The sequence below is a fragment of the Zonotrichia leucophrys genome, chromosome 4, assembly GCF_028769735.1.
Source record: "Zonotrichia leucophrys gambelii isolate GWCS_2022_RI chromosome 4, RI_Zleu_2.0, whole genome shotgun sequence".
In the NCBI taxonomy this organism is placed as follows: Eukaryota; Metazoa; Chordata; class Aves; order Passeriformes; family Passerellidae; genus Zonotrichia; species Zonotrichia leucophrys.
The window spans coordinates 35,160,904-35,174,145 of record NC_088173.1 but is presented as its reverse complement, the minus strand read 5'-3'; the positions used below and the strand labels follow the sequence as shown (position 1 = coordinate 35,174,145).

Genomic DNA, 13,242 nt, shown 5'->3' with positions numbered 1-13,242 from the left:
ACTTGTTTGTGCTGGACAAAATGATAACTTTGTTAAGGTGAGTAAGTATGGCTGAGAGTCGCAGCTTCTAGGAGAGATTTGAGTAGTTTGAGGGCTGTTGATTTTGACTCAGTTATCCTCAGACAGCCCAATATTCTTCTTTAAGCTCTATTGGAAATAAGACTTTTTGTCAAAGATCTGTGTGAAACTTCTTATCAGAAATCAAGTATTTTTGATAGCTGAAAGAGCTGGTAAGACATGCTCACTCTCTTCAACCTGCCTTTTAAACAGCTGCCTGCCTATAAAAACTCGCCAAAAAGCAATCTACAGATGCTCCTGTCTTTTCTCAGAATGCCCAGTTGATAAAACTAATAATTTTTTAAATGATTATTAGGACTGTATCCTTTGCCTCCCTTTTTCCAGTCAGCATGCTTGTTTGCAGTAACATATTTTCAAGCCATATTTGTGAAGCTGATGGGAATGCCCTTGAAAGCAAGGGCGGGGGTGCACTACTGAGTGTGCACTGTGCAGGTGTGACTTTTCAGAAATACGGCTTTGTCCTGCTGCCATGCAGACCACTGCAGGATTGAAATAAATGGGAACAGAGTGAGGAGTACACCAAGTGCTTTTGAAAATCATATTACTAATCAAAGCCTGAGCCTACCACAAGTGAGACTGTCAAATGTCACAGCTTTGCAGTGACATCAAATCTGGCATCTAGGCACCCATTTCCCTAATTCCCCCTTATATTTCTGCTATCTATCCTCATGTTATGCCAAGGTTTAGTGCATCCTGCCCACCTTGGACTTGCTGCCTTGGAGCTGTGGGATTTGCTGGGGTACACATCTTGGACCTTGGGGTGTCTCAGTAGTCCTGGACCAGCCACAGATTCTGTGCTGCCTGCCAGTGGCCAGCAAGCCTGGCTGAATGACCTGTGCAGCTCTCTGCCATAACCTGAGGAGGAAAATGGGCTCTCTCTGGGTTTTCTGAACATAAGTTTTCCCTGTGTTTCTGTAGGGACTCATGGTGGTTTATTTCTTTGGAAGAACTCTTCTTAACCTCCAGGGTCTGAAGGCAGATTCCTTCCTCTGCCTGCTGATGCTTGCCAGACTGGAGCCCTCTGTGCCTGGGCAGCCCTTTCCAGGAGCTGTCTGTGCCCATGTGATTCTGCATCTAGCTCCTCTAGACAAAAGGCAGCAGAGTGGGGAGGGATTTCTGTCTGTGCCTGAGGAAGGGCTTTTCTTTCTCAGGGTAGGTGTCTGCTCACAGCTCTGAGGGGGAGTAGCTGGCAGAGCATAAGTGATGTGACACCCTGGGATGTCACTGTGGCCTCTCACTTCTTGCTCTTGCATTCCTGCCTGGACATGGCCAGAAACAGCCTTAGAAAGTGAAGGCAGTGTTAGTAACTGAGCCAGCCTCTCTCAGATTCTAAGACTGTAAGTAGCCATGCTAAATAAATGAGTGTAATGCAGGTAAACCATCAAGAATCACTAGTGTCTCTGGATGAAAGGAGACTGCAGAATCTTTTGTTGCTTGGAGCTTCTGAGCCTTGACCTATGGACCGTGTTTCTACTGCTGTGATCAGCCATGTTCTGGGGGAGTGTCCCCTGCTTTGGTCTGTCCTCTGTCCTTTGCTGTCTTCCCCCCACACTTTTTGTTCAGTGAGTCTGCTCCCTGTTTACATTTCCTCCTTTGCAGCCAAATTATCAGTCTTATCAGCTTCAGTGCTGCTGCTGTCTGTCTCTGATCAGGCTTTTCTTCCTACTGCTCTGCTCTCTGCTGCCAGCGTAGCACCATTCACCAAAGTCAGGAAAGGAAAACCTCAAGTTTTTCAACTGGACTTGTAAAACCCAGCCTTCTCGATGGATGTAGTAAACTTAAGGTGTTGAAAGTCAGGGGATGTTACATTTTGATGTAAGCATTGCTTGCTTCATGCTTCAGTTTTTGCCCCATGCTAAGGGAGGTTTGGGCATGAGGTGTGCTGCTGTGCTTAGGTGGGAGCAGCAGGCAGGTAGCGAGGCTAGCTGTCCTATGGTGGGGATGTGGGCTCCCCATGGGCTTTGTTCCTGTAGTCTGGTGCTGTGCAGGTGCAGAGCACAGCGTTTCTCACACCCTTGTGTGCAATAGTGTCGCCTAATCCGAGCACAAGATGCAACAAGCATGTAATGCCTTCTCAGAGACGCTCTGCAAAGAGCAGGGAGGGGAAATTGCAGGGCCTGGTGTCAGGCAGGGTGGTTCCTGCTGTCTACGTGGTGTCTGTCTCATCTGCCTGGCCATGCCATGTAGTCACCAAGGTGTGTTCTTGAAAGTGTCCAGGAGCTCTGGCCTCCTCCCTGTGCACCTCCCTCTGCCTGTACTGCTGACAAACCACAGCCTGCAGAGGCGGTGAAGCCACAGGAGCAGTTTCAGCTGGCTGGGTTAGATTATGTTTTCAAAAAGCACCTGACAGCTTTGCAAGGTCTGTGTTTAGTTTAAGTGGTTTATAGAGTCTGATTTCTTCCTCCTGCTCCCGGGCTCCAGATGTTTCCTGTGACAGCTGGAGTGTGGGGTGCCTAGGTGGTCAGAGGTGAAAATGGGCAGAGGGAAATCAGAGGGTACTTGGGAGCTTTAGGGAGAGGGGAAGGGCCAAAAAGGCCTTGGCAAAACACCATGATTTCCCCCTCCCCAGTTACCAGTTTCCAAGTGACAGAATCACACTTCCACTGGGGATGGTGTTATTTTGGAAAAGCTGGTGAGTGTACTTGTGCTGCTACTGGTTAAATAGCTGGTATTTTACTGCTATTTAACGATAAAAACTAGGACATGGAAGTTATGCTGGCAAAAAAAGGAGAAACTTTCATAAGGGGAGTAAGATACCTTCTCTCTTACTGCTCTTTCAGTTGCAGGCATTTTCATTGTTGCACATTAGTTTTCTCTTTTTCCAGTTTCTTTAAAGCACTTCGACATGTTTTAATGTTCAGCTGCTTCTGTAGGACTGAAATCATGAAGCTCATCACAGCCTAGAAGTAGAGCCATGATATCCATATGCAGAAACATCTTTGGGATATGCCATTGGAGATGGGGAGTCAGCTGAAATTTACTAATTAGTGTATAAAAATCTTGTCAGGGCATTTGGTAGATCCACTGTTGCTTACTTGCTTTTTGTACAGTGGCTTAGTGAAATGGTGGTGACTGATCAGTTTGGGCCATGATGTTTTTCTGATTTTCTTGTGGTGCTTGTTGAAGGCAGTAGCAGATTTTTATGGAGTTTTTGGCTGTTGAATCATGCTTCCGTAAGTGCTAATGCTGTTAGTGTCACCTTGTTAGAGGGTTTAATGTGTTGGTGAAATTCATCTCCATAAGGAGAGAACTCTGCTCCTTTCCTACAAGAATTAAGGCTTTTCAGTTCTCAGAGAATAGAATGGTTATACCGGTGACATTTAGGTCACTCTTGGTGTCTGATTAAATATTCAGCTGCCTTGTGCATTGAAACATTCTATCTCACACTTCTGATTTTTAGATCTGGGTTGCACAATGCTCATGCATCCTCAGTGTGGATGTGGACTATATTAACAGGCATGGCAGTGCAAAGAAATTGCTTCATCTGTCCCTCAGACTTGCAAGCTGCTAGCATTTAACCCAGAGGAATTTCTTACCTTAGCTTACCTGTTTCTCTGTTCCCTGTGCTTCTACTACCATCTCTTATCTGAGCAAGGTAGTAAGGCATATTTTTGAGAATCTGTGAGCACTTACACCAACAACAAAGAAGAGCAAATGCTCTGAGTTGCTTATTGTCAAGCTGGGGAGACAATGAAGAGTTTTGACCAGATGTCCAAGCAGACTGGAATCACTTGAAATGCTTCCAAGACACAGCTTCTTCTGACCAAAATGCAGATTTTGCCACTGAAGGTGTAACCTCGGGGCTGATGGTTTCTGTGTAGTTTCCAGGCAGCAGAAGCCATCTGGTGCTTTTCCTGTACATCCTGGTACACATATGGCTGAAGGATTTTGTCCCATCCTCCAGCAAAAGCCTGTCTTGTGAGCAGCTGGAAGCTATACATAGACAGGGTGTACCAACTCTCTGATAAAATTACTAGGAGTACAAAAGCTAATTAATCATTCATTGCCTGTGCATTCTAATTAGGGCAGTCTAAGTGAGTGCTTTGTGCTTCTAGCAGTTGCAGGCACTGAAGATCCTGTGTGGGATCCAAAGATGTAGGGGCAAAGCGTGGGCCCTGTTTTATAAATGGGGAAGCTATGGACTGATGGTGGGCTTGTCAGGGGTTTTCATTCTTGTCCCAGCCTTACTGCCATTCCCAAACCTTCAGGCTAAATGCGCTGATTGTCAGAAAGTTGAGTTGTAGAAATGTACTCCACTTATCCTCAGCTTTTGTTGGAGTGTCCTTGCAAAGCAAGAAAACACAAGAGCAGTCCTGGGAAGCAGAGCTGTCACCATTCACAGATGAGCTGTTCTGGAGACATTTTGCCTCACTCTTTACTGCAGTGTATTTTATGGAAACATCTAACAGAGTTAAAACCAGAAAAGTCAAACCTTGGTATACCTGTTTCGGGTTTCTGTTCTGAGAAACCAAAGCTGAAACTCCAGCAGATATGAAGAACTGATAAATGACTTCAAAGCATTGGTGCTGTTTTGAGACAGCTGACAGCTTCAGGAAGAAAAGATTATTTCAGTGTCTACTTCTTGGAACTTAGGAGTTTTTGTTTGTTTTTTGAAGGTTTTATGAGGTGTTGAAACACTGTATTGCATAACTGCTTCAGCCCTTCCCTGTTGCTTTCAGAGTTTTGTTCTGCTTAGCTTTGGGATCATTTTGCCTGTTAAGCCCCACTTGACTGGTTTTATTCATGAATTACACAAGACACAATGCTAAGAATAAACTTCACCTTTTGTACTCTTCATCTCATTGCAGTGACACATCTTCTCTAAGGAGCGAATAATGGTGTTGTGGTGCTTTGGAAGTTTAAATGGATACCAACCACTAAAACATCTAATATTTTGATGGGAGGTCAGCATAGAAGTAGTTGTCAGATTGATGGTTTTGATATCCCATGTAAGCTGAGGTGGTACATTCAGTGACTTGGCAGCTGACAGTGAGCTGCGACCCTTGTTGGACTGCCTGGGCAGCCTGTGATCCCAGGAGAAGGCTGGCTTTTTTCCATCTCTGGAAAGAAACGTGTCTGAGTGTATAAAACTTGAAACTATTTGGCATTTACATTTCTTCATGACTTTTCAGGCAAACTGCTATTGACAGGTCTCAGGAACGTATTTTGGTAAGATGGGCCATACATCACCTTTCTAAAGGCAAAGAGCTTCATTTCCAAGGCAGGCATGGGTTTTTTCTGTCTGTGGTTATGCACTGAGTCCAGGTGAGGCTGCACTCTGTTCCAGTGGTGAGCAGTGCAGTCACTGAAGGCTTTCAGTGACACAGGGCAGCCTTTCAAAATGAGCTGGTATTTATTTGTCTCTTGGGATGGCACATAGAGCAAGGTCACATTTTGTTGCCAAATTAATCTTCAGATGGAGCCAGAGGGGACTGAAACAACCTCAGATTTCGTGACCTGTTTGGTGTCCCCTCGGTGTTCCAATGTGTGAAGTCCTTGCCACAGCCACATACCTCAAGGTACTCTTTCCTTATTTGCTGTACTGCTGTGGTCAGAATCCTGCCTCCTTCAGCTCCTGATGCTAATCTCTGGTCCCTGGAGTCTTCTGTCACCTCCCCAAGGTGCTTGGGTGATTCAGGGTCAGCTCCTGTAGGAAATAAGACTTACTGTGGCAAACACTGCTTTCCCAGGGAAGTGTTTTACATGGCTGCAGGCAGCAAAGCAGTGTCTGCTGTGGGTGCCCCAGCATCCCATATTGCCCGTGTTTGCTGTTTTGTCAGACTCATGGTGCCCCGTGGAGTGTTTGGTGGTGTGCAGGGAGCAGCTTTGGAAGCAGGGCTGGCTGGTGGCTTTGGGACCACTTTTGGGAGCTCAGGTGCTCTGGGTAACAGCCAAGTCTCAGTGCACCCTTCCAGCAGGGATGAAGTGATGGGTTCGTAAATCAAAGGGTTTTCCTTTGAGAAGTGAATGGCTTTGTCCTGCTCTCCTTTTGTTGCTGTGATCAGCAGCTTTAATTCTGGACCTTGAGGTTGCAGAAACACACCTGTGTGAATTGGCCACGGTGCAGCAGGTAATGTTTGCCTTGCTGGGTGTCTGAGAGGAAGAGACCAGAGTCACATGTGCTGCTGGGACACCTTGTCTGCTGGCTGTCACTGACCTTGATCAGCCCTTACAGCTGCTGGTTGTTTAGAGCCCTCAGATAAAAATAGGCTCCCTCATTTATATATATATATATATATATGTAAATGAACATGAACCAGACTGCCAAAGCAGTGCTAAAGTTGGGTGCTTGTGGGCCCAAGTGGGAAGCTGTGTGTCTAAACTGAGTTACCACCCTCAAACCTGGCTGTGTCTCTGTGCTGGCACTGGGACTGGGTGAAATGAGTGCTGCTGCAAAGAGCTGTAGGACCAAGGGTGTTACTGGGGGGCAGGTCCCAAGCCCTCCTAAGATGTTTGTGTGCTTGTTGCTTGTAAACTGCACCTCTGTTGCCATGAAGTGTTTTGAGTGAAATGAAGCAATGTTCACGTGGCATTTTCCTCAGCTAGGATACATATTTTAATAATTGTCACCTTTTTCTTCAAAAATATTCATTAGGGATTTTTCTCCTCATTTTCTCAATCCCAGACACAGAAGGCAAGCCCTCCTAGGGGTACCTTTTTCTATACTCATTTAAAACATGTAGATTAATTGGTAAGCAGGTTTTGGTGCTAAGTGTGTTAATGATTTCTGGATGCCTGTAATGTGGGTTATCATTTCTATGGAATGACATGTAATTACCCTTTCCTCTCATGTCCCAGGCAAGTGGGATTTCAGTAATTCTGATCACTGCCTTGTAGCTTACAGGGTGAAGTCTTTCTTCATCCACCTGGAACACTTGTATTTGTTCAGGGAAAAAAAGGAAAGCAACTTTGCTTCTTTCTGGCATGCAGGGAACTTATCCATCAGTTGTGTGGTTTTATTGAAAAACAAGATGTTTTTTCATGCCCCTTTGTAAAGATTGTGTAATGAGCAAGATTTAGTTATAGATGTTTTTGGAGTAGTTCTTAAACCTGCTTCAGTTGCCTAACGTGATGTAATGATGAAAAGTCAATTGTGGGTTGTCTTCCAGAGGACTTGAGTGATGATTTATTTAAAAATTTTTATTCCTTCATCTCATTTTACTTCCTTTATATGGTACTTTTTTTAAAACGAGTATTTGAGAGTGATAGTAATAAGGTTGATAGGTTCAGACTTGTTCCAAGGTCAGCATGGAGGGTGTTGTAACACATACCCATCAAGCAATAAATCAAGGTGAGGTGGATGGGTTGTGGATGCCATCCAGCTTTGTGGATGACTCATCTTCATTGGACATGAGAGCTGTGGAAGGTCAAATATGTTTTACAGGGTCTGCTATCTTCTCAGTGTTGGGTGATCCCTGAAACTGAGTGGTATCAAATCCGGGATATCTGTTCCTGAATAACCTGATAGGTTTTGCTGTGTCTCTGAGGCTGGCTGCCATTGTGCTTGAGGCCTGTATACCTGCCTGCCTCCCGTGACCTTCAGACCAGGCTTTCAGAAGAGCTCAGCTGTGACACATTTTCAGTAAAGTGGTGCTTTTTCTCCTGTAGGACATGTTTTAAAACTAAATTGGGGATCGGGGCAGCCACCAGAATGGCTTTGTGCGGGGATTTGTGCAGCCCTGGTGTCCATGTGTGGCTGTGGGATGAGTGCTGTGAGTAGAGATGTTGTCCCCGGTCAGCAGTGACACATTTTCAGTAAACCTGGTGCTTTTTCTCCTGTAGGACACATTTTAAAACTAAATTGGGGGATCAGGGCACCCACCTGAATGGCTTTGCTTTGATCCTGACTTCAGCAATTGCAATCAAACCAGGACTAGTGCCATTCCACTTCTGATTCCCAGAAGTAGTCCAAGGCTCTCCTCTCACCACTGGCCTCCTCCTGTCCACTGTCATAAAACTGCATCCAGTCACACTACTCCACATAACCTCAGCCTCATTAAACCCTACACTCCTAACTATCCTGGCTATCTCAGCAGCCCTGGGGAATGAATAGGACTCAACAAAACACAAATCCAACAAATCCTAGCCTTTTCTTCCATCTCCTACCTAGGCTGAATAGCCATCATTATCATCTACAATCCTAAACTCGCCCTCCTCAACTTCTACCTATACACTATAATAACTGCAGCCGTTTTCCTTGCCCTGAACACAATCAAAGTCCTAAAGCTATCTACCCTAATAACTGCACGGACCAAAATTCTGTTCCTGTGCGAATTTGTGCAGCCCTGATATCCATGTGTGGCTGTGGGATGAGTGCTGTGAGCAGAGATGTCGTCCCTGCTCAGCAGTGACACATTTTCAGTAAACCTGGTGCTTTTTCTCCTGTAGGACATGTTTTAAAACTAAACTGGGGATCAGGGCACCAATCTGAACGGCTTTGCGCGCAGATTCGCGCAGCCCTGGTGTCCATGTGTGGCTGTGGGATGGGTGCTGTGAGCATGACGTGTTCCCTGCGTTCCCGCAGAGCCGATCGGGGCGCTGGCCGGGCAGCACATCGTGCACGTGGCCTGTGGGGAGTCGCACAGCGTGGCCCTCAGCGACCAGGGCCAGCTCTTCTCCTGGGGCGCCGGCAGCGACGGGCAGCTGGGGCTCACCACCATAGAGGATGCAGTGACTGTGCCAAGGTAAGCCTGCAGCAGGGTCAGCTTTCCTCAGGGAAGCTCCTTGGAGGGTTGCTCACCAAGAGTTGGTCATCAAGGGTTGTGTCGGAACCCAGGAAATTCCTCTGGAGGACTCAAGACCCTGGCAGGGGGCTCGGAGACCTTGGCATGGAGTCAGAAACACCTGTGCCTTCGATTTTAACCCATGGAAACAATTGCCAACTTTGTATGGAGATGTACAAGCCACAAAAGTTTAAATAGAATGATAGTTATTTTATCACAGTTTAAGTAGAATGATAGTTAATTTCTACGTGAAAAAGTAGAATTTTGGGGTTTTAGAATGGGAGTTCAGGAGGCAAGATGGAGGGATTTGGGTGTGTCCTGTCCTTCCTCCTGTTTCTTCTTGTCCTCCATTTTCTGCTGTGATGGTGGCACTTTTGGATTGGTTTAGAGTAGAGATGAGCTGTCTGACATAGGTGATAGGTATTGGAAAATTATTGTGAATAAAGTACACGTAGTTTTTAGGATAAAAAGATAACACTGCCCAGTGTGCCTCAGTCTGACCTGCCGGACTGACCTTGGCGGGTCGGAGAAAGAATGTTATAGATAAGAAAAAATAAACAACCTTGAGAATGACAGCCAAGGAATCCCATCTTCTTCAGTCTCATGGCTGGGAAAAAGAGACTTTCTAACAGCTTGGGTTCATCTCGACACCAGAGACCTCGTCAGGGTTGCTCACTTTCTCTCAGTGTGGCAGGAATAGGGCCCTTCTCATGTTGGGATGAAGGTGATTCCTTCTCCCTGTCACTGCTGCCCCCTGAGCCCTGCAAGTCCTCAGGAGGTTTGGGCTGAACGGACCTTCTGCCCATGGATGGCTGAGGGATGGAAAAGAAAATTGCAGCATGCTTAGCTTCCTCCCTGAAAAATGCCACAGTGTTTTGTACAGAAAAAGGATGTGCATGAAAGAGTATTTAAAAACAGAAATGCTGTTTGTACTTCAAGGTGTTTTATCAGCAGATGCAGTCTCTCATTTGGTCTGTTACTGCAGATCCAGTGCAGAGCAGAAGTTTGGGATGTCTCTCTAGGATGGCTGTCATTGTCAAAACAGTATTTAAAGGAAGAGTTTCAATGACAGAAGATTAATGTTTGAGCTGAAGGGCTCTGTGGGAAGACAGTCCTTCACTTGCATGTGGTTCTGATAAAACAGAGAGAGCCTTGCATAGCAATGTGATAGTGCCATTTTAAAAATAACGTTTTTGTGGAATAACTTGAACCTTTGACTTGCTATTTTCTGTACAAAGCACTGAAGAGGGTTTGGTGCTGTAACTCACTGGATCTGCTAGGCCTATAACAGCATGAAAAATGTCAGTGCCTGAAAAAGAGTAGTGAAAGAGACACCAAGAACCAGCTATTTTCACCATTTCCAGATGGTTGGATTCAGTGTTATAGCAGGAAATGTAGTTGAGTTACTAGTGAAGTGTCTAGAGGTCTCCACAGATTTGCATCTATTACATATGGATCTGTACTGCTTTCAAGACACTGTTCCTCAGTCTCAAACCCATGGATTTTGTGTGTGTATACAACAGGTATCTACCCATGGATTTTGTGTGTATACCACAAGTAGCTTAGTGGAAATGGTAATTTTTGTCTAAGGTGATACTGTATTTGTGGACACTTACTCTAAAACCATGTTGTCTCCTTTAGGTTGATAAAGAAATTGAACCAACAGACGATCCTGCAGGTTTCCTGTGGAAATTGGCATTGCCTGGCTCTGGCAGCAGGTACTGTAACATCTGTTATTAATTACCAGAATTTGTGCTGTTATTTTGCACAGTGTCCAAGACTGCATATTTCTGCACAATAAATCAAGGACATCCCATGTTCTGACTGCTTTTGGGCCAAATGGGATGCTGTAAAATGGATCAAGTACCATGAATATTGAGGAAGAGCTTTGCCAATACTGTGAAGAAAGAAAACATTACACACAGACCACCCACTGTGGCAGGAGTGCTTGAAAGCTTTCCATCTTGATTTAGAAAAATCTGTGTAATTAATTCCTTTGTGTTGAAATGTTCCTTGGCTGTTACTCTTTTTGTGAAATGAGGACTGTTTTTGTTGCAGTGTTTGTTACAGCAGTTGTATTTTGTGTTTTGCACTTAGTTGCTTGTGCGTTCATTTGCCTGGTGGCTTCAGGCCATGCTTTTTTTAGCAAAGAATGTCTCTCCTGATTTTGCTTTTTTTCTTTTCATCATGAGGCTTGGGTGGGAGCGAAGCCTCCAGGACTGTTTATTTTTAATTTTGGCAAACTTGCTTTTCTGTTGGCTAACTTTCTCTCCTTTTCCTTGTTTCAGATGGCCAGTTCTTCACATGGGGACAGAACAGCTACGGTCAGCTGGGCTTGGGCAAAGAATGTCCCTCCCAAGCCAGTCCACAGAGAGTCAAGTCTCTAGATGGGATCCCTTTGGCTCAGGTTGCTGCAGGGGGAGCCCACAGTTTTGCCCTTTCTCTCTCAGGAGCTGTGTTTGGCTGGGGGAAGAACAGCTCAGGACAGCTGGGACTAAGTGATGAACGAGGTATGAAAATTCTGCTCCTAGGTGAGGGAAGGACCGACTCCTTTGCCTGGTGTCTTCTGTTGCACTGGCAGTGTATATATAAGTGGGTCTATAACACTCAGCAGCTCCTCTTGGGGTGAGATGGCAGAAAAAGTCTCTGTCTCTACAGGCTTTTCTTACTTAGTAGAAACAGAAACATGTTTTTTCCCCTTGTGGGTGTTAATTTAAGTGAGGAGGGTTAAAAAGAGAGGTCTTTCAAGTGTGTCAACATGCAAATATCAAAGAAAGTGCTCATATTCTTCCTCCCTCTTCTCAAAAATACTTTGCCCATATTTTGTTTGTTTAAAGTTGGTTGGAGCAAAGGCTTTCCCTGCAGAACAGCAGGCTGAACCTATCTCCTCATTTCCCAACATGGTTTTCACTGGTGAGCAGCTATATGCTTCAAAACGACAGCAGCACTGAATATTTCAGTACTGTAAAATGTTGTCTAGTTTATTTGTTGCACAGTTCACCAGACACATAGGACCAATGGTAGTTTTCTCAGGTGCTAGTCTGAAAAGACCAGATCTCTTCTGCTTGTTGTTCACACACTCTTAACTTTTTGGAATAAAACAGGTGAGTGGAAGGTTTTCTTTGGAGCTTCAGGTCAGCCTCCTTATTGGTTTCTGCATAATTCCTGAACAGATTTGAGTATCTAGGCAAGTTTCTGAGTGTAGATGTGATACCTAGCATGCACCTAGATACCTTGTACTGTAAAGTAGGGCTGCTCTAATAGAAGAACAGCAGTGTCCTTTCCATGTAGACTGGCAGATAAATGCTTCTAATTAAAACAAAGCTGCAGTGTACATGTGAGAGGCTTACTCTGACATGGGGCTAATCTTAAATGAACAGAATAGGCCTCAGCTTGTGGGATGGTGCTGGCCAGGGATCATATTCTGCTTCCCCCTCAGTGCCTGGCATTGTAGTAAATATGTGGTATTTATGGTAAGTGGTATTTATGATAAGACAGTGTGAATTAGACTTGTCAAACAAGAACAGCAAGGTCTGCAAACATGGGTATTCTGCAGCACTGTTATTATTAACAATTATGCTGTAGAGAGAAGTGTCATTCCTGTGAAAAGAAAGATCAGAGTGCTAAAATACAGAAAAAGATAAATCAAAAATCAGCTCTCAGTTCTAAACATACAGAAGTATGACTGTTTTTCTCTCACTACCCAGTAAAAAAGCACCTTACAAATCCTAAGGTGAGAATCTTAAGAAATGGATAACTTCTATAGGTAGAAACCTGACTTTTTGTTGGTATGGAATAAGCAGCTGCTTCCCTTAATATCTAATTGTTTTGGGGTGCCTACTGCTCCTTGAAGTGCTTAGCTTTTATTTTTACTGTATTCATCCCTGGGAGACAGACTTTAAATGATTAGGGGTGGCAGAGTGGAGGAGAAAAGCATCACTTAATGGTTGGTAGTGATTAACCTTTGCAAGTAGGAGGATCTTCTGCTTAAAGGATGACAAGAGAAGGAAAGCTGAGTATTTAAATACACATTGGGATTCAGCTTACCATGTGTCTTGCACAAGTGTCTCCCACGTGTCAGGGTTTTTCTATATGGAAAAGGTCTAAATAAGGTTTTAGAAACAAATATTTGCAGTCATCCCTGGGGAGTGTGAAATGGAGCATGAAGCTGAAGGTGGGTGGATCTAGGCTGCACTCACCATGTCTCCCAAACAGCAAGTGCATGTTGAATTTATACAAGATAATCAACATGTGCCCTCTTGGTCTGGACAACTTTCTTTGAGTCAGTCAAGCCTTTTAAGAATTCGAGGGGAAAAACAGTGAAATACTCAAAGCCATGTGGGGCCTTTTTCTCCACAGTTGTTAAATTTCCCTTGTGCTCATGCACCACATCTGAAAACCAGACTAGCAGTGCTGTTCTTGGGCATGCAGATTTGTGTTG

General features: G+C 44.7%; 1 protein-coding gene across 3 annotated transcripts in view; it reads left to right on the top strand.

Moving 5' to 3' along the window:
* Nucleotides 1–13,242, top strand: part of HERC3 (HECT and RLD domain containing E3 ubiquitin protein ligase 3) — a 44,692-nt gene that overhangs the window by 10,713 nt on the left and 20,737 nt on the right. For all 3 annotated transcript variants that reach the window (XR_010439888.1, XM_064711105.1, XM_064711106.1), the window contains exons 3-5: nt 8,603–8,762; nt 10,443–10,519; nt 11,090–11,311. Coding sequence is in view for 2 of the 3 variants with exons in the window: in XM_064711105.1 (XP_064567175.1) it covers nt 8,603–8,762; nt 10,443–10,519; nt 11,090–11,311 (459 nt within the window). In the remaining variant the exon portion in view is untranslated. The remainder of the gene's footprint in view (nt 1–8,602; nt 8,763–10,442; nt 10,520–11,089; nt 11,312–13,242) is intronic.